This window comes from Phascolarctos cinereus, unplaced genomic scaffold (genome assembly GCF_003287225.1).
Source record: "Phascolarctos cinereus isolate Bilbo 61053 unplaced genomic scaffold, phaCin_HiC Scaffold_2;HRSCAF=192, whole genome shotgun sequence".
Classification (NCBI taxonomy): Eukaryota; Metazoa; Chordata; class Mammalia; order Diprotodontia; family Phascolarctidae; genus Phascolarctos; species Phascolarctos cinereus.
Window position 1 is genome coordinate 218,301,950 of NW_027555625.1, and position 20,720 is coordinate 218,322,669.

Below are 20,720 nucleotides of genomic sequence, written 5' to 3' on the forward strand. Positions count from 1 at the left end.
AGGACACAAGCAAAAACCCTAGGGTCCTCTAATTCCGTAGGGTAAAGCCTTTTAGAACCTGCCTGTTGTTCACTGGCCGCTGAGAATTCAAAACTGAGAAGGAAAACAAGTGTTCAGGTTGGGGGCTAAAAGAAATGAGAGGAGGTTGATTGTAACCTATGTGTCACCGCACCAAGCTTGGCATGGGTGGGTTGTTGTTGTTGGGGTTTTTGAAGGGTAGGGAAGGGAAGGGGCCTGGATTCCTGCCCAGGAGATGCTCAACCCTGCTGGATGAAATGGTGAGAATGATTTTTGCTTTTATTTCTAATCTGATTCTCTAAAGATGGGAAAGTAGGAAAAAAATCTTTCAAAACCATGGGGTGTGCAGCTTCCCATAGTGACATTGTCAACAGTATGACCAGGAGCGGTATCCAGTTTTGGAAAAAACCCAAGAGCATTTTGTCAGCACATCAGGCTGGCCCCGAAGGTCTGTCCATCCCTTTGCTGGTTAAAGGCTCCACCTGCTACGGCAATGGAGAAGCCTCACCTCAGGGGCAGAGGCAGCAGGTGAGGGAACACCCAGATCCCAGAGGGGATCAAAACATATCCCGAAGTCTCCATCTGATCCCTGGAAAGCCCTCTCCAGGCAGGAGGAGAGAATCTGGACACATGGCCCTAGATGCTGAAGCTGCCATGTCAGAGATCATCGATTCTCAGAAACACTCGACTGAGGATACTCAGTTAGGGAGTCAGAACTCCTCAGGGGAGGACTTCTACTGGAATGAACAGAAGGGACGTAGTACCAAGGAGTCTTCTAAAAAAGGAAAGACTCCCACTGGCCATGTATTGGGGAAAGAGAGTTGCTATTGTCAAGCCCAAGACTTTCTTGCTTATGGGCCTGAAGACAAGGTGGATTTCCCTGAACCCCTGGTGAAGGCTCACCACAGGGCTTATGCCTTTCTGCACCCCAGCCTCTCCAGATATGAAGCGATCCTGGGTATAGCCCATGAGGCTGCCCAAACCCAGCAGTACCTCCAGCAAATGGTGGGATTCTTGCTCTGGCACTTTGATGAGATCAACAAGCTCTTGGGAGAGATCGCCAATGATGGAGAAATCCTCCTCCAAGAAGCTGGAGCCCATCTGGCTTGGCCAGCTGGAAAGGAGGGCCCACCATGGCAGCCGGATCTCCTGCAACAGCTGCTACAATACACTGCCAACAGGATGCAGGTTCTCCATCACACGGTGACTTCCCTCACCTCCAGTACTCTGCAGGACTCCAGTAGCTACCTCCACTCTGCTGCCCAACATCTGGACAAAAAGTTAGAGGCTAAAGGAGAACTGGACCAGTGCCTCCTGAAGGCTATCAAGCTCCTCAAAGGCTATGTGGCTGGCTCTGGTTCGCCCAAGGTTGATGATCGACCTCTGTATTCTGAAGACAGTGGCATTGGAGCTGACAATGAGTCTCTGCATTCTGTGGACAAACTGGGGAAACAGGCCAGCTGGGATTCTTTGGATGAGCCCGCAGAAAGGAAGCTTTGGGTCTCATCCCACAGGGAGACCAAGGTGTCAGGAGATGCCTGGCAGCCTCACCCATCAGTGTCAGGGTCCAGCAGAACCCAGGACTGTGCTCTTGAAACACAAAGAACTCACCTTGCTGCACTGAGTATTGCTTTACACGCTGATGAAACTCCAGCAAATACACACTCCAGGTCTCTGCTGCTGCAGAAGTCTTCACATAATGCCTTAAAAACCGGGGGCCCTGAGAAAGGAGAACATTTCAGAGACTACAGGTTAAAGGCTCCTCTGCTCCTTACTGATGAAGAGGACAGCAATGCAGAGGAGGAGGAGGACGATGATGAAGATGGAACCACTAGCCTGAGTTACAGTCAGAGAGAGACTCGGTCTTTGAGGCCATCGACTTCCCTGGCTCTCTCAGAAAGTATGTTGTGGCCACATTTCACGAGAATCGAGAGTCCCCAGGCCCAGGAGATGATTCTCAAGATGAAGGATGCAATTAGCGAAAGAATCAAGTTTGTCCCAGCTCAGCCAGCACACAAGGAATGGACGGAGGATGAAGAAAAGAAGATAATCCTCCCTGCTAGGCCAAGCACAGTCAGCGAGAGCAGGAGGTCGTCTGTGAGACCGAAGAGATGCAAGTCGGAGGAATCTCTCAAGGGCCACACTGAGGACCCCACACTCCTGGAACTGCAAAGGGTCCAGAAGGACCTCAGCCAGAGGCTAGAGATGTTTTATGGCTTCCGTAAGAAAAGGAAAACACAGAACACAGAGGAGCGCCGCGTCCCCAGGACAGCTACACTGTGCCTGGACAGCAGAAGTAGGCCCACCCAGGGCTCCTCCATTAGCAAGCTGAAGGCCTCCCTTGCCAAGAACCTCAGCATTCTGCCTAGTCAGGAAAGGATTGTCTTGCAGAAACCTGATCCCAACTCTAAGAGTCAGCAGCCCAGCAAAGGAAAAACTGAGACCCTTTCAAAGGCTACCACACCTATCCAGGAACCTATATCCTGGAAAAGAGAAAATGAGGCCCCTGAGACCCAAGGGTGGAATGGTGAGGGATGTAGCCCTCGCCCATCTGTCAAGAAACTCATTGAAACGTTTAGTCCTGCTGAAGAGATGGTGATGCCAATGAGCCCCAGACCCTCGGGGGAGGTCAGTAGCATCAAGAAATTTGGTGTTCCCATCATGCCTTCCAGATTTCCTATTTATAGGGGGCTTGCCCCTTTGTATCCCAAGCATCAGATTTCTCCAGGAGCAGCTGGAGAGCCCCCCAAATTGGGCCCAAACTGGAGGCCCTTTGCACCAATCTTCACACCTCTCCCTAGAGTGGCACAAGTCTCCAAGAGTGCTCCAAACAGTGAAACAGAGGAGGACTTAGAGGATCTCCCTCCCCCACCTCCAGAAATCCTGATGGACAACTCATTCAACTCACTGAAGACCCCTGGAGATCCGGAGCCTGGAGGGTGTCCTGCTGAAGTGCCCAATAAGCTTGGTTCAGTAGGGCTTCTCCCCACCAGGAAAACATCAGCTTCCCAAAGGCTGAAGGCTACCCTGAATCCCACTGACTTACTGCCTAATAAAAATGTGCCCAACCCCATCCCTCCCAGTGGCAGAGGGTCAGGGGACACCAAGACAGAGAGGAAAGCCAGAAACCTCTCCTTAGAACTGATCCATGCTCCCGGAACCAGCTGCAACCAAGAGAAACCAGGTGTGGCCCAGAGACAGCTGGAAGTAGAAGAGGCTGCAAGTCTGGACAGGCAGCCCCATAAGGTGATACCTCTGCCCCACCCCAGCAGCACAGCTGGACTGAGTGGAAACAAGGAAGCCAGTATGTCCAGGCCACCCCGATCTGAAAGGCTGAGGCAGGGCCAAGAGAAGAGCCTGCCTCTGGTCAGGAAAGTCTCCCCTACAAGGACACATTGCTCACACAGGACTGAAAAGAGAAACCTTAGCCCACCTGCCTCACAAAGACCTACTGGGCTGCCGACCCAGCCGAGCCTCCCTCACATGCAAAGACAGTTCAGCCCACCTGTTAGCCCTAGGACAGGCCCTCCAGTCAGGGCCAGGACACCTAGCCCCCCAATAAGCCCCAAGACAGCAAGACCCCCAGTGTCAAGAAAATCCATTTCTCCACTCCTCCAACCCCAAAACCCCAGTTCTCCCACAGATGTCCCTCAGAGCCCCCCAGCTCCCCCAGAGCTCTCAAGCCCACCGGTCAGTTACACAGAAGTGAGCCCTCCTCCTTCTGGCTCTACTGCTACCCCTCCAACCTCCCCATCCCAGGAGCCCAAGGAGCCAAGCTCATGGGGGGAGAGCGATCCAGTTCCAGGCAAGGTGGCCCCCAACACCTGCTCCATATTCTGTCCTGCAACCTCCTCTCTGTTTGAGGCCAAACCCCTAACCTCCCCCAAAGGATCACCCACAGAGGGGGGGGAGCATCCAGAGACAGGGGCAGAGGCTAAGAGAACCCCTGTGCTACCGAGGCAGTGGGGGGAGCCCCAGAGGAGGATGGCCTTGTGTCCTCTCAACCCTCAGCCTTTCATCAGAAGGACCGCCTCTGACCATCGGCCAAGAGTGCGCCTCCGGCTGCCGGGCTCAGCCTCTGTTGGGGCCGCGAGTGAACTGTGCAGCCCGACCAGGTAAGGCTGGTCCCAAGCTCATTGTCCTTTAGCTGGGTCATGCCATGGAAGGCTAAAGTGGAAAGGGCCCTTCAAGAGCCTCTTGCCAACAGACTCAATTTACAGGTGAGGAACTGAGGCCTGGAAAGCTAAAGTGTTAAGGGGCAGTGGAGTGCAAGGGAAAGAGCCCTAGAGTTAGGAGACATATGGCACTGATACTGACTAGCCGGGGAGCCTAGGCAAGTCAATTCACTTCTCTGACCCTCAGTCTCGACACTTATAAAATGGGCCTAATATTAGAATAACCCACTTCACAGGGTTGTTGAGACAGAGTGATATAGTGAATTGGATGTTCAACTGGGAGTCAGGAACACCTGGACTCAAACCCTGTCCCCAACTCTTTGGTGGCCCTGGGCCAATCACTTAACCAATCTTAGCTTCAGTTTACTCATCTTTAAAATAGGAACCAGAATAACTGAAACCTTTATCATCAGGCTGGTATGAAGATCAAGTGAGATACAATATATGAAGCCCTTTACAAGCCTATTTAAATGTCAGCATTATTATAATGAAAAGGCCTTATAGAGCTTAAGGTGATATGTAAACATGAGTTTTGGTGACTAAATGAACATGGGTTCACACAGCCAGTTAGAGGTAGAGTTGGGACTTGAACCTAGGTAGAAGCATTGACTGTTAGAGCCAGTAAAGCCCTCAGAAATCATCTACCTCAGTCCTCCACATTTGTTGTTCAGTCGGTTTCAGTCATGTCTGACTCTTCCTGCCCTGTTTGTGGTTTTCTTGGCAGAGATATTGGAGTGGTTTGTCATTTCCTTCTCCAACTCATTTTACAGATAAAGAAACTAAAGCAAGCAGGGTGAATTGACTTGTCCAAGGTCACACCGATAGTGTCTGAAGCTGGATTTGAACTCAGGTCCTCCTGACTCCAGGGCTGATGTTCTATCTGCTGCACCACCTAGCTACCCCTCATTTTACATTTTACATTTTACTGAATAGGAAAGGGATGAAAGGGCTAACTCACCCAGCGATGTGGTCTCCTTAGGCTCCCTGTTACCTATTTTAGAAAACAGGTTTCTGTGCCGGAGAACTCAACCTAGGTAGTTCTTACACCCCTTGCTTCAGCTGCAGGAAAGGCCTGGGGGGTTAGGGAGTGCGAATGGGGAATGTGCTGGATTCCCCATCCTGACCCTGAGCAGGCCTCACCTGCTGCGGGCCTTCCTCTTCCCAGAGGCAGAGACACTATCATCTTTCTAAACAGAGGGTGAATCTAGTCTTTCACTTTCACAGAGAGAAAAAAAAAATGTTTCATGGGATGTCTGGCTTTAAATCAATTTTGACTGCTTTTTCCTAGGGTCATAGCATGTGAGTGGTGGAAAGGCCACTGGAGCTGCAGTCATAATAACTAAGTTCACATCCTGACTGCCCCTTTAGCAGAGTAGGCAAGAAGACGTGAGTTCAAGTTCTGCCTCTAATCCAGCTTCTCTGGGCCTCATCAGTTTCCTCATTTGAACAGTGATGGGATGGCAGCCTCCGTCTCAGCAGGATTGTGAGGATGAATTAAGATACTGCTGGTGGAGCTCTTTGCAAACTTTCAAGCGCTATGTAAATATCAGCTATTGGTATTACCTGGTGGAGACAGACTGGTCAAAAGCTTCTAGATTTAGAGCTGGAAGAGACCTTGGAGGTCATCTAGTTCAGGCTCCTCAGTGAGGAAACTGAGGCACAGAGAGAGGAGAAGACTTCCCCAACTCACCCACCAAATAAGGGTAATGGGAGGCAAAGTCAGAATGTGACCTCTGACTCCAAGTCCAGGGTCCTTTTGGACGGGTGAGTTAATGAGAGTTGGGTCACCCCCGGCATGGTTTGTAGATGACTTGCCTAAGGTCACGTGTCTGGTTAATGACAGAGACAGGGCTAGACCTCAGGTCTTCAGCCCCTGCTCACTGGTGAGATCTGAATCACTCACCCTTCACGCTGCACTTTGAGGTTGTCATGAAGTGCTGTACTGACTCGGTCATGGTTGTTTTTCACAACAGCTGAATGGGGGAGGTGACAGAGTCACAATTTGAACTAAAACCCTCAGATCACAGATTTAGGGCTGGAAGGGACCTTGGAGGTCACTGAGTCCAACAGCCTCATTTTAAAGGTCTGACCATCAGGCACACTACCCCTCTCTCTCTCTCTATCCATCTCCCACTCACCACCCACCTTCCTTCCTGAGTCAGCTTACAAGGTTGTTGCTTTCGTTCAGTTGTTTTCAGTCCTGTCCAAATCTTCATGACCGCATTTGGGGTTTTCTGGGCAAAGACACCGGAGCGCTTTGCCATTTCCTTCTCCAGCTCATTTGACAGATGAGGAAACTGAGGCAAGCAGGGTTAAGTGAGTTTCCCAGGGACACACAGCTAGTAAGTGTCTGAGGGCAGATTTGAACTCAGGTCTTCCTAGCCCTCTATCTACTGCATCACCTAGGTATCCCTTGAAGCTTACAAAGAAGACTGGATAAATGGTATGTGGGAAGGCTATAGCTCCTGAAGCACTGGGGTAAGGAATATTGACATTAGAGGATGATAGGTCTAGAATTCTAAGGGACTTCAGAGGTTACCTCACCCAAACCTCTCATTTTACAGATAAGGAAACTGAGGCTCAGAGGTGAAGTGACTTTTCCAAAGTCACTCAGATAGTAAGCAAATAGTAACTATCAGAGGAGGGATTTAAACAGAGGTCTAGCTTTGCCTTAGATCACTGTTTGGAGCCTTGCCCAAGGTCACATAGGTGGTGGAGCTGAAAGCTGAATCAGAGTCCTTTGATTCCAAATTCAGGTCTCTTTCTGTTGTTTTCTTCTGACTCCATGTCCCTACCTAAGGCAGGGGTTCTTAACCTGGGGTCTCAGAATAGATTTCAGGGGCACATGAACTTGGATGGGGAAAAATACATTTTTATTTCAATGTAATTTGTTTCCTTTGGAATCTTATGTATATTATTCTGTATATGTATGCATATTATTTTATGCATTTAAACACATTATTCTGAGAAGAGGTCCATCAGCTTCACCAGACTGCCCCCGGGGTCCATGACACAAAGTTAAGATTCCTCCCCTAAATCATGCCAGGTTCTGTGTTCTGGAGATTCAAAGACAAAACAGAAATGGTCCCTGTCCTCAGAGAGCTTACTTCTACTTTTCAGCCAACATTAACTAAAATACCATGATCCATGGAAAACTGTATGTCATCATAGTTAAAAAACACATGAATTTTCCTAGCCACTGGAGGGAATGAGGTGTGGATTATTTATACGAATCCTTCCACGATGTTGCTCATTTCTTAAACCAAAAATAAGTTGTCCGCAGCTGGGAATCTGAGAGCAGATTATTAATGTTCCTCCTCAAGCCATTCACTTGTTTTATCATTAGAGTTCTAAAGGGGAGCCTTCCTGGAAACTACTGGCTTGAGAAGGAACAATCAAAAAAGTGCTGTGATTAGAAACCCTGGCATTTCCAAGCAGCAGGAGTCAGCAAACAGCATCACATTGCACAGGAATGAAATCCTGCTTCTCTTTTCTGGGAATAGAAAAGCTAAAGAAAAGAGCACTTTAATTGGGAGTTAAAGGACCTGAGCTCAAACACCAGCTCTGCCGTGTACCACCCGGATGGTCCGCAGCAAATAACTTCTTTGGCGTTATTGTCGTTCAGTCGTGTCTGACTCTTCATGACCCCGTGGGACCACAGCACGCCAAGATCTTCTATCCTCCACTACCTCCCAAAGTCTGTATAGGCTCATGTTCATTGCTTCCATGACTTAACTATCTATCTTATCTTCTGCCATCCCCTTCTCCTTTTGTCTTCAATCTTTCCCAAATAACTTAACCTTTCTGTAAAACAAAGGAGTTGGACTAGGTGATCCCAATAATAGTCCTACTAATGATCCCATCCCAATAAATTAGGAATATTGGTAATACAGAAAAGATAGGAAGTTCTCAAGTCCTGAAGACCTGAGTTCACTTTCTGCCTCAGACATGTATTATCTGTGTGACCCTGGGCAAGTCATTTAACCGCTGTTTGCCTCAGTTTCCTCATCTGTAAAATGAGGGTAATAACAGCAACTCCTTTGCCGGGTTGATGTGAGCACAAATGAGATAACCTAAACAGAAAGAACTTTGCAAATCTTAGAGTACTACCCAAATGTTTGCTATTATTGTTGTTAACCTAGTTAGAAGGGATTTTTAGGATTCGTTTAGTCACTGCATGAAGGTCTTTCAAAACTCTCCATTTTTATGATTCTTTAGGATTATGGATCATCAATTTAGAGCTGCAAGGGATCTAGGCCAGTGTTTCTCAGTGTGGTTGTCCCATCACTGAGGCCCTTTCAGGGCATCCATGAAGTCAAAGCTATTTTCATAATAATACTATGTTTTAATTTCTAACATTGTAATTATCAATAAGGCAGCTAAGGGATGCAGTGGACGGAGTGTTGGACATGGAGTCAAGAAGACTCATTTTCCAAGTTCAAATCTGGCCTCAAACACTTAATAGTTGTGTGACCCTAGGCAAGTCACTTAACCCTATTTGCCTCAGTTTCCTCATCTATAAAATGAGCTAGAAAAGGAAATGACAAACGACCCCAGTATCTTTGTCAAGAAAACCCCAAATGGGATCACAGAAAGTTGGACATGACTGAAAAATAACTGAAAAACATCATTTGGTAGCTAGGTAGTGCAGTAGATAGAGTGCTGGGCCTGGAGTCAGGAAGACTCATCTTTCTGAGTTCAAATCCAGCCTCAGATGCTTCCTAGTTGTGTGAAATGGCAAACAACACCAGTATCTTTGCCAAGCAAACCCCAAAAAGGAGTCATGAAGAGTCAGATACTACTGAACAACAACAGTTATCAACAGGATACTATATACATAAACAAAAGCTCTTGGGGGGGGAGGGGGTCCTCAATAATTTTTTAGAGTTTAAAGGGCTCCTGAGACCAAAAGGTTTGAGAGCCACTGATCTAGGCCAACCCCATCACCTTTTAGAGGAAGAAAGTAAGGCCTAAAGAGACACAGTACTTTGTCCAAGATGACACAGGCAATAAATTATAAATCAGGATTTGATCTCAGGTCTTCTGACTCCACACTGTACTAGGCCACCCCCACCCCCTCCCTCATGATTTCCTCTAGCTCTTTCAAGTATAAAGCTGGCTGCTGAGTGTCAAGGACTGTCAAGGGGTCCCATGAACTTGTAGCAGAAGCAAACCAACTGAAGGGGGTACAAATGCATATCATTATCTCAGAGGTAGCATTTTCACAAATTTACAGAATTTCAGAGCAGAGATGGACATTTAATGAAGTTCATGGAGTCTGACACCCTCATTTTGGAGATGAGGAAACTAACCTCAGAAAGGAAAATTTAGACTTGCCCAGGGTCCCATAGTGAGATGTGGATTTGAAATGCTGCGATCTCGAGGACCCACAGATATCAAGTATGTTTCTGGGCCTGGGACAGACACAATCAGGGTGTAGGCCCTGCTTGACCTAGGGTCATGCTTTCAGACAGTGGCAAAAGGCCACTTAGTTTGTACTTGAGGAAGGATTATCCAACCCAAGGCAACTCCCCATAACACCATGAAACTGTGAAAACAGCTCCATGCAACTGCAGCCAAACTGCCTGCCCAAGCTCCCTGACCTTTGTTGGCGGAAATTCTTGGTCTGTATTTTTTTCCAGAAAATGAGAATGATGTTTACATCCTGTACTTAGAGACCAGCAGCTCCAGTGATAGTTCACTGTACCCCTCTTTTGTGGGCAGAGGAATCCTGCAATACTAAATCCCTTGATGGGTCTTAAGGTTTCAGGACGCTGGGAGATTACATAGATTCAAAAGAGGATCAGCCTGTTTACTTAAATACAGAGGAAGAGTTCTGCCAAGGGTCTCTCAAACACCTGCCTGCTTTCTACCCCTCTCCCACTCACCACCCACCTTCCTGAGTCAGGTTACACAGAAGGTCGACTGCAAGATGCGTGGGAAGCTTGGAGTCATTGAAACGCTAGGGAAGGGGACACTAACATCAGAGCATCACGGGTCTACAAGGAGAAACTAAGGCCCAGAGAAGTTAAGTAACTTACCCAAGGTCATACAAGTAGCAAGAATCAGAGGTGGGACTTGAATTGAGGTCTTCTGACTCAAGGGCTAGGTCTCTTTCCACTGTCTCATGCTTCTAATCTTTCTACCATAACCCTTGAAGAACTAGAGTAAAAAATGGATAGTCTTAGGTAATCAATCCATGGACTGGCTCGCCACGGTAACATAACTTAGGGAAATCACATCTATCTGTGAAATTGGAAGGAAGCTCATGGGAACATGTGCTTGGGTCCTCCTGTTCCCATCAGCCCTCAAGTCATCTAGCAATGGGTTATCTGTCCCAAAGGGAGTCAGTGCTATTCCATCCCCTCTTAGAAGTGCTGCAACTTTCTCACCTCAGTTTGTAAAATGCACAATCAGATTCAATATACTTCTTCTTGTTGTGGTTGAGTCATGTCTGACTCTTTGTGAGCCCATTTGGGGTTTTCTTGGCAGAGATTCTGAAATGGTTTGCCATTTCCTTCTCCGGCTCATTTTACAGATGAGGAAACTGAGGCAAACAAGGTTAAGTGACTTGCCCAGGGTAACCCAGTTAGTAAGCATCTAAGGCCAGATTTGAATTCAGAAGATGAATCTTCCTGACTCCAGGCTCAGAGCTCTATCTTCTATGCAACCCAGCTGCTCCTGATTCATATTTCTATAATGCGTTAAGGTGTATGTGTATGTATGTACGTATATATACATATATATATACATATATGTGTATGTATGTATATATATATACACATATACATGTATGTATGTGTGATGATAAACAACCTGCAAGGTGGGAAAGGAGTAGTAAATATTATCATCCTCATTTTACAGATGAGAAAATTGAAATCCAGAGAAATATCATGACGTGCTCAGAGTCACACAGCTAGTTAGTACCAAATCTAGGATTCTCATCTAACACATAGGACTATATTTTCAGAGCTAGAAAAGACCTTACAATCCATTTAATCTAACCCACTCTTTTTTTAGGGGAACCAGAGGCCCAGAGGTCGAATAACTTGTATTTGACCAACAGGTAGCAAGAGCAGACCCTGAATCAGCACTTTGGACAGCAATCATTAGAGCACTGGCCCTAGAGTCAGGAGGACCTGAGCTCAAATCCAGCCTCAGACACTTGATATTTACTAGCTCTGTGACCCTGCGCAAGTCACTTAACCCCAGTTGCCTTGGGGGGGGGGGGGAAACAGGCAGCAATCTTTCTACTTCTGACCAATAATCCACACTTTATTTTTCATACGCTTTTCTTTAAATGCTGGATCAAGGGATAGAGTAGAAAGGTGGAGGAGGTATGGGGACCAAAGGCATGGGCTTTCTCCCTTAAAGGGATACCTAGTAAGGAAGGGGTGGGGACTGAGAGAGCAAGCAATGGCCCATACATCCACCAGGCCCATTCAGGAACAAATGACCCTGGCCAGAATCATCTGGGAGACCAGCTCATTGTCTGTATCACATGGTCTTATTTGGTTTCCTGCTGTTATGCTGTCTTATGACTGTTCATGTCAAGAGCCAGGTCTGTCTCCCCAGCGAGGCTATATAGTCCTGAGGGCAGGAGAGAACTCTGGTCTTCACCTAACCTGGCTCTCAGCAGAAGCTAGAACGGCCTTGTTTGTGTGACTGCCCTGGAATGGAATTCTACTGCAATGGAATTCACTGGGCATAGTAGGTGGGAAGCTGCAAAGGAACTTGGGAAAGTCAGAACAGACAACAGATCCCCAACTCCTTATCTGTTATCTCAAATGTGCACCTACTCTAGTTTGTATTTCTGTCTCCTTGTATGGTTACAAGGTACTTCCAATACATAAAGAACAGTGTAGCAGAAGGACCATTCTTTTTGGAAGCAGGAGACCAAACCTGAGCCCTCACTTAGTTGTGTGGTCCCAGACATCTTACTGAGCCTCAGGTTTCCAGTCTGTAAAATGGGGATAATAATACTTGGACTACTTATGTCAATGAAATCACAGGGCCACTTAAACAAAATCATTAACAGAATCCAAGGTCCAGGAATTTGCTCAATTAACCCCTCCTTTGTTGCCTTTTCCCAGAGAGGTAACTAGGGCATCATAACTGGGTCTCTGACCCAGGGTACCTAAATTTCAAGGGTGCTGACAGCATTCTTAATCCTCCAATAGCACAGCAATAACTGAGCTTAGCACCTAGTTAGCAAAATAATTACTTGAGCTACTAAATTACCAGATGGCATCCCAGCAGCTGCCTGACCTTCTAGCCTCCCTAGGAACATTAAGGGAGTGCTCGCCCAAGGTGCTGGTTACAATTGTTCTCTCCAGCTGTTTGCTAGTGTAAACTAAGACCCACCCAGTAGCCCTCCAAGCACTCAGCACTGTGTTAGGCACCATGGGGAATACAAAGATGAAGGTGATACAACATCTCTGTTCTGGAGAAGCTGACAGTCTAGCTGGGGAGACCGCACATCTAAATGACTCAGGAGAATAATGTAGAAAAAAAGCTCAGGATTTATAGTTTTTCACTCCAGTGCTATCAGGTGTGAGTCCCAGAAAGGTTGTAATCAATTTAATTCAATAAACGTTATTAATCATGGGCCTGCCTTTTGTCAGGCACTGTTTGAGGTATTGGGGAAGCTAGGTGGTGCAGTGGATAGAGTGCCAGGCCTGGAGTCAGAAAGACCTGAGTTCAAATCCACCCTTAGACACTTACTAGCTGTGCGACCCTGGGAAACTCACTTAAACCTGTTTGCTTCAGTTTCCTCATCTGTAAAATGAGCTGGAGAAGAAAATGGCAGACCTCCCCAGTATCTTTGACAAGAAAACTCCAAAAGGGGTCACAGAGTTGGACATAACTGAAAACGACTAAACAACAAGGCTAGGCATTTAAGATTCACAGACAAAAACAAATCAGCACCTACCCCTTAGGTAGCTTTCATTCTACTGGGAAGAAACAACATGTACACAAATAAATAAATTCAAAGGGATCTACTAAGTAATTTCAAGGGGTTTAGAGAGCGCTGGTTAACAAGGGGATCAGGAAGTCCTCCAGGAAGCAAAGCCTCAGTCATGCAAGGAAGAAAGCTACAGCTTCTTGGAGGCAGAGTGAGGGAAGGAGGGAGGGCATTCCAAATATGGGTCACAGCCTGAGCAAACCCACAGTGTCAGGAGATGGATTGTCATTTTTAGGGCACAGCTAGTAGTCCAGTTTGACCAGAACAGAAATAAATAGCATGAAGGGGAATGATATGAAATAAGACTGTGCAGGCAGGCAGAAGCCAGATCATGCAGAGTTTTAAACTCCAGGCTAGGGATTTCATATTTTCTCCTAGAGACAAGAGGGAGCCATTGAAGCTTCTTGAACGGGAGAGAGGCAATATCAGTCAGATCTATTCATAGAATCACAGATCTAAAGCTGGAAGGACCCCAGTCATCTACACCAACCCCATTTTACAGATGAGGAAACTGAGGCCCTGGCAGTATAAAATGACTTTCTCAGGTAACATGGGTAATATTCATTCCAAGGCAGGATTTGAATCCAGGTCTTCTGACTCTAGAACCAGCGTTCTTTTTTTACTGGACCATTTGCTTTAGAAAGGTTACTTTGGTGTCTATATGGATGATGGATTGGAGCGGGAAGAGAGAGAGCAATGTACCCTTTGGTAATAACCGGATCACTTAGGTGGTAGCTAACCACAAGGACTGCCTTTTAAAATAAATCCCTCTCTAATATGGGCTGGATGTAGAGAAGCCCCACAAAGGAAGGGCTCATCTAAGCCCCAGCTCCTCTTTCCATCTCTTTTTGGGAGGCAGGAGGGGGGTGAGGAGGAAGGACAGCTGCAATAGTAATGGGCTATCATTCAGTCATCCATTGGCCTAGTGACTTGCATTGGGTTACCGTTCGGTTCCATTCTTTGACTGCGGCATTTGATGGGTACCTTTGGGTACACATGGGGGTGCATGTCAACACTATGGGCCAGGTTCAGCCCTTCATTAAACAAATGAAACCTGCCTTTTGAAGAGAAAAACTGTAATAAAATTCAGCCCCTGCAGCTCCCAAGAGCATTGCTTGGTTGAGAGTAGCAGGTAGTGGACATCAATAGACAGAAGAACATGAACTTTTGTTGTGGATTAACACTGAGCTGTTCCCATTTCCACAGTTCTGAGCACTGTGGTAGGCACTGTCAGGAGAGAGAACAGAAAGAGTAACCCATGGTTCTTACACCTGAAGAACTTCCATTTGATTATTGCCTGTGGCCCAATCTCCCGAGTCTGTTACCCTTGACCTAGCCTAGCCCTCCATTGTCTTACTTCCCTATGGCCGCAGGCCACTTTCCACCCTAAATCCTATTTAGGCTCCATTCTAGGGTCCATTCCTGATTACTTGGCCACTCCTAGATCCCTCCCAAAGTCTTTCTGTATATCAGGTTTATCTTGTCTCCGTTAAGGTGGTCAGATCCTTAAAATCTAGCCACTATTCAAATTATTATAATCTGGCCAATAGCTGACTAATGTTCAGATTCTGTAAGAGTCTGGCCAATATGGCAGATGTTCTAATAAACCTTGTCTTTGGCTGAAAAACAAATAAGCAAAAGGGGAAAGGCTGTCCAGTATACCAAGGATTAATAATAATAACTCAATGTCCATGTAAATGGACCTTTAAGAGTCACAGAGCACTGTCCTTACAACTCTATTAGATTGTAAGCTGCTTGAGGGCATGGGTTGTTTTTTGCCTCTTTTCAAATCCCCAGCACTTACATAATGCCTAGCACAAAGTAGGTGCTTAATAAATGTTTACCAATTGATTGAACTGCCCTGTGAGGTAGACACTACAGATATTATAACTGCATTTTTCCAGGAGAGGACACTGAGGATCAGAGGGGTTAGGTGACTAGCCCATGGTCACACAGCCAATTAAGCATCAGAGCCAATCACACATCCACCCTTCCTTCTATTACCCTACAGCTTCTGTCTTTTCTCTTTGCAGCTCAGAGGAGAATTCCCCAAAGGAAATGGCACCTTGGAATAACCTCTGCTTATCCGACATGAAGGGAAGCAGCAAGTGGGCATCCCACCCTGACCTGTATGTGGTTGGTCGAGGGCTCCAGAGGGAGTGAAAGTGTGGACCGAGTCAAAGCCCAGAGGCCAGTGCCCCCAGGAAGCTCTTTCGGGGAAGTCTCTCATCACCTCAAGTCTGAATGAGCTGGAGAAGAGCCAGCGACAGTCACACAAGACCTGCCTTGAGTTGGAGACGATGCTGCCTAACGCTGAGCTCGCTCATTTTCCTGTTTGGATGCCATCTCCAGGGAAGTCAGCTCTGCAGACCTCTCCTTTCCAGCCAAAGGGTCCCTTTATCTTGGGAACCAGAAGGAAGGCGACTTTAGAACGCTGGGCCAAGTTGCCTATTCTGTTAAGTACTAGCCTTACCCTGGCGACAAGGGCCCAGGTTTGTTACCGTTTCTTTTATCTGTAGCATTTTATGTCTATATAAACTATCTCAGAAAGGTCTTCATTAACTTTGGCTGTGTTTCTGCTTTCCTAACGAGCCAGAAGGACCTTTAAGGCCTCCGGGTCAGAAGACCTGAGTCTGAGTCTTAGAGCTGACACATATTAGCCCTGTGACCTTGGGCAAGTCATAGAATAACAATATAATAACTGGCATTTATAAAGCACTTTAAGATTTGCGATTTGCAAAGCTCGTTGCTCTTGGTTTTTAATTCTCTCTCACCTAATCCTCTCAACAGCCCTAGGAAGCAGTTACTTTAAGGATTATTACCTCCCATTTTGCAGATAAGGAAACTGAAACTCAGCAGTTGAGCGACTTTCTAAATGTTCACACAGCTGGTGTCAGAGGCAGAATTTGAACCCAGGTCTCTCCTAACTGCAAATCTGGTGTTCTTTCAATTATCCTAAGTTGACTGCAACTTAAAACTCTCTGACACAGTTTCTTCTTCTACAAAATGAGGCTAAAAATAATTAACTACCAGGTGTTGATTACTGTCCTGATCTTATTGAGAAGGATGATTAGGCAGTAAGGTGCCCATATTCCCCCCGGGGAGTGCTCCATGGGTGGCTATGTGCTCCATGGTCCTACCAGAAGGGGAATACTGGGGAAGTTCTGAGCTTTCTCAGGCCAAGTTCTCAGAAAGGGGGTGTGCCATCCCCAAGTGCTGCCTCTCTCGGGCTGGCTGTGCCATCTCACTAGTCTAAGGGCTGTAGAACACCTCTGAGCCCCCACCTACTGGAAAAGCCCACTTCTCCCTGAACTGGCCACATTCCACTGAGCCCTAGCCTCCGTGACTGCCTCCTTACAGGAGTGGAAAGGGACACTTGGATACTGTATACAGTACTTTATTCTCTCCGAAGAATAAAAGGAATAAACATAATGTAACATTAAATTAAGGAATAAACAGCACATAACAAGACATTGACCTCATGGCTGCATGCCCACTGCTTCTCTCCTCCACCCAGGCCACCCTAACCAGTCCATAGGTGATCCCAACCCCAGGAGTTCTAACAAAGACTCAGTTAATGGGTTTAGCCCCTCCACAGTCACTCCTGTGAATAGACAAACTGCAACCTAGCTTCTCACTTTTGTGTATGCAAGAGAGCCAGTCACTAGGATGACCCAGGAACTCGGGATCCAGATCTCAGCTTCTCCTCATGGTGCAGGTCACGCTGCTATAAACAGGTGCAGGCAGAAGATCTGATGGCTGGAGTTTTTTAAAGAGACCTTTAATTGCTTCTTACCACTGCCCCATTCATCATCTTGCCACCTGGAGGCAGCTGAGTGGAGAAGAGGATAGAACGCTGGGCCTGGAGTCAAATCCAGCCTCAGATACTTACTAGCTGTGTGACTCTGGGCAAGTCATTTGACCCGTTTGCCTCAGTTTCCACAACTGCAAAACAGGGATAATAATAATACCTACCTCCCAGGGTCATTGTGAAGATCAAATGAGCTGTTTGTAAAGTACCTAGCACAGTGCCTGACACATAGTAGGTACCATACAGATGCTCATTCTGTTCCCTCCCCCCTTCTCTCTTCCTTGTGTCTAACTTTGAGACCTTCAGTCTACATTTCACGTGGCTGAGAGCTGATACAGGTCCCTTCCCCGCCCCCTTTCTCAGCTCTTTTCTTTCTAGGAATGGAGCCAACGCAAAACACAACAGAGCTGCAGTGATCCAATGGACATAGATATTTTATCCTCCATTACACTTACCAGGAAGACCTGTTGGCAAATCCTGCCTTTGACACATGCTGGCTCTCTGTCTCTGGGCAGATCTCTAGGATTCCATGTTCCAGAGAAGGGCCTGATATGTGTTGGTAGAAGGTATTTCCTATACCAGGTCCAATCCCCAGCCTTATATTATCCTACCCCAATCCCTGAGACAGTTTCTATTTCTGTTCTGTTTCTCAAACTCTGAGGGTCTTCCCCTCCCAGACTGATTCTTTTGTGAAGTCAAATTAGGCCATCTTTTGCCTCAATACTTACCTAGCCTTGAATCACTGAATGGGTGTTGCCTCATACAAACTGAGACTTGGAAAGGACCTTAGCTTAAAAAGGCCAAGGTCTCCCCCTGCATTTAAGACCATCACCAGTTGTTCTGACCTAAGCCTTGCCAGTGAATTCCAGTGACTGGAGAAGAAAGTGAGGCTGATGACTCTGAACAGCTCTTCTTCACTTAAATCACTTGCAAGTCAAGACATCATCCTCTTGAACAACAATACTCCAGTCCCTATCTTTACATTACCTACTTCACAAGGTTCTGAGAAAAGTGCTTTGTAAACCACAAAGCACTATAGAAATATGAGTTATTATTATGGATGCTATCCAAAGAATAATATGGACAGTTGAAGTTATAAGTCTTTTGAAGTTATAAAGTCTTTCACATGAATTTACTCTGAGACTCTGCTTAGCAAAGGTGCTTACCCCAGGGATGTAAGGACGAAGCAGGGTCTAAGATAAAGGTTGTTCCCCCCATCCAAACTCAACTTTGCCTTTCCCTTCACAGTTATGGCATTTTATGTGTTCTGCTGAGTCCCTGAAGCTCTGCTGACTCTGTCTCAATGTACCTCCAGAGCTTGCACCATCCCATAGCAAACAGTGCATACTTAGCATGGGAAGGGATTTCCAAAAGTCTCAGAGACAACAGGATACTGTTCTTTGGCTGTGTGCTAAAGGCAAAAGGATTGTTGTGGGTACATCATGCAAATTCCAAGCCCTTGTCTTTCCCACCGTGGGTGCCAAGTAGAAAATGACACCCTGCAAGCATTACCCCCCCCTCGACTTATGAGTAGGCTTATTAGAGGGTGAAACTGTGGTTCATGAAATAAGACTTTCAAAAACCCATGAGGAAAACTATTACTGCTCCTTCTTTCAGACAGAAGGAGATGCAATTACCTCGACGGTATATTCTGAGCAGTTTTGAGAACCAACCTGGACCAAAAACACCTTTTTAATCAGCCTGCCTTGACCTACTCTCCTACTTGAGGCAGCTAGGTTGCTCAGTGGATAAAGCACTGGAGTCAGGAAGACCTGAGTTCAAATCCAGCCTCAGACAATTACTGGCTATGTGATCCTAGATGAGTCATTTAACTTCAGTTTCCTCATCTGTAAAATGGGGATAATAATAGCACTTACCTGCCAGGGTTGTTGTCAGGATGAAATGAGATATTGTAAAATGCTAAACACAGTGCCTGGCACATAGTACGTGTTATGTAAGTGTTAGCTGTTATTATTATGTTGTTCAGTTGTTTTTCAGTCATATCCAACTCTTCATGACCCCATTTGGAGTTTTCTTGGCAAAGACACTGGAATAATTTGCCATTTCCTTCTCCAGCTCATTTTATAGGTAAGGAAACTGAGGCAAACAGGGTTAAATGACTTGTCCAGGATTCCACTAATAGTAAATGTCTAAGGCCAGATTTGAACTTGGGAAGATGATTCTTCCTGACTCCAGGCCCAGTACACTACCTGCTGTACCATGTAGCTACTTATTATTATAGTTATTGTTACCATTATTATTATTATCAGTTGGCTCCAAATCTCCACTATTATTAGAGTCACCCCTTTGGGTTACACAAACAAAAGCAGGGCATGATTTTGGAAGGTAGAAATGTACATGATTCCCTGGGGGTTGAGCTAGATGGCCTCCAAGGTCCTGTCCAACTGTAAATCTAAGATCCTTTAGCCCTGTCCCATTAGCACTATCAAAACAGACTATTTTCTTTTTATCAGATTAGCTATTATTATTTTGGATGCATCAAAGAATATGTTCCCTGACATAAGAGAAGTAAGTTCCAGTGGGTTGGGATCAGGCAGTTCAGGAATAGCTGGACACATGGCAGCTACTGGAAAGGTGGGATGGGTATTGAGCAGGGCAGGCAAGTCCCCTGGGGTACTCAGTGGAGACCTTGGCCTTCACCAGGACAACACAAAGACCTTGAACCAGAGAAGAAGGCATAGGTTTTATAGAGTATCCACAGTGGGATGGGACATGGCTCAATTCCAGTCAACAGGGCAGTGGAAAGAGGATGTGAGAAATAAGAGCCAGAGTAAAAAGGAGGGGCAGACATGGGAAGGGGCAATGGGGTGGGGTAGGGAGCCTCTCCTGCCCTTTGAATAGATAGTCAAGGACTAAAACAGTTCAGTCAGGGGGCAGGACAAGGATTCTCTCTCCCAAGGCCCCTTCCCATGGCTACCCCTCCTTTCCCACATCCTATCTGCTCTGTATTCCTGAACTCCCTACACATGCACACCCTTACCTACTGAAGATACAAAGATGAAAAAATGCAGAACGTAGGTAGGAGCTGGATTGTACATAGACATAGACACAGAATTCAGGAGAGCAAAGGCGGGGATGAGGAAGAAAAGAGGAAAGAAAAATTCTCCATAAACGAATGAACAAATGAATGAATGAAAAGGGGGAAATGATGGAGTAGAAGGGAGAAAGGAGCTGAAGAGAAAAGAATGGGAAAAGGGAAAGACTTCTCTCTCAGGAAATAGAAGAGAAAGAGGAATAAAAAAAGGTTAGAAGGAGACAAAGAAGGTGAAGAAAAGTAAAGTAGAAGAAGTAAGTCAAGAAGAAAAAGCATGGACCCAGAAACCTAGGTTCTCTACCCATGGACTAGATATGCGACCTTGAGCATATTACTTCACCTCTCTGGGCCTCAGTTTTTTTTATCTTTACCTTTATCATTATTTTTATTTTTATCTTATTTATCTTTATGTAAAATGAGGCATTAGAAGGTCTTTATGATCCCTTTCAAATTTGGCATTCTGCGAATCTCTAACCACTGAGGAAGAATATGTTGGGACAGGGAAAAGACATTTAAGTAATTTTTCAAATAGACAACCCCACAAAAAATGATAACTATGATGTCTAGTCACTCTGAATCAGTTCCAAAGAGGTATATTCAAATATCAAGTAAGTATGTTTTTTAAAAAAAACAAACCCCTGGTGAGACGGACCCTAGCAGATACCCAGAATGAAGATAAACACGATAGACTTGGTC

At 46.0% G+C, this 20,720-nt stretch overlaps 1 protein-coding gene across 1 annotated transcript; it reads left to right on the top strand.

The window, feature by feature from the left end:
• The first annotated feature begins 354 nt into the window (after positions 1-354).
• On the top strand, positions 355-4,137 carry PCARE (photoreceptor cilium actin regulator). Its single transcript, XM_020983724.2, has one exon. It carries the CDS (start codon positions 355-357, stop codon positions 4,135-4,137), a length of 3,783 nt encoding a protein of 1,260 aa, XP_020839383.2.
• Positions 4,138-20,720: the final 16,583 nt, after the last annotated feature.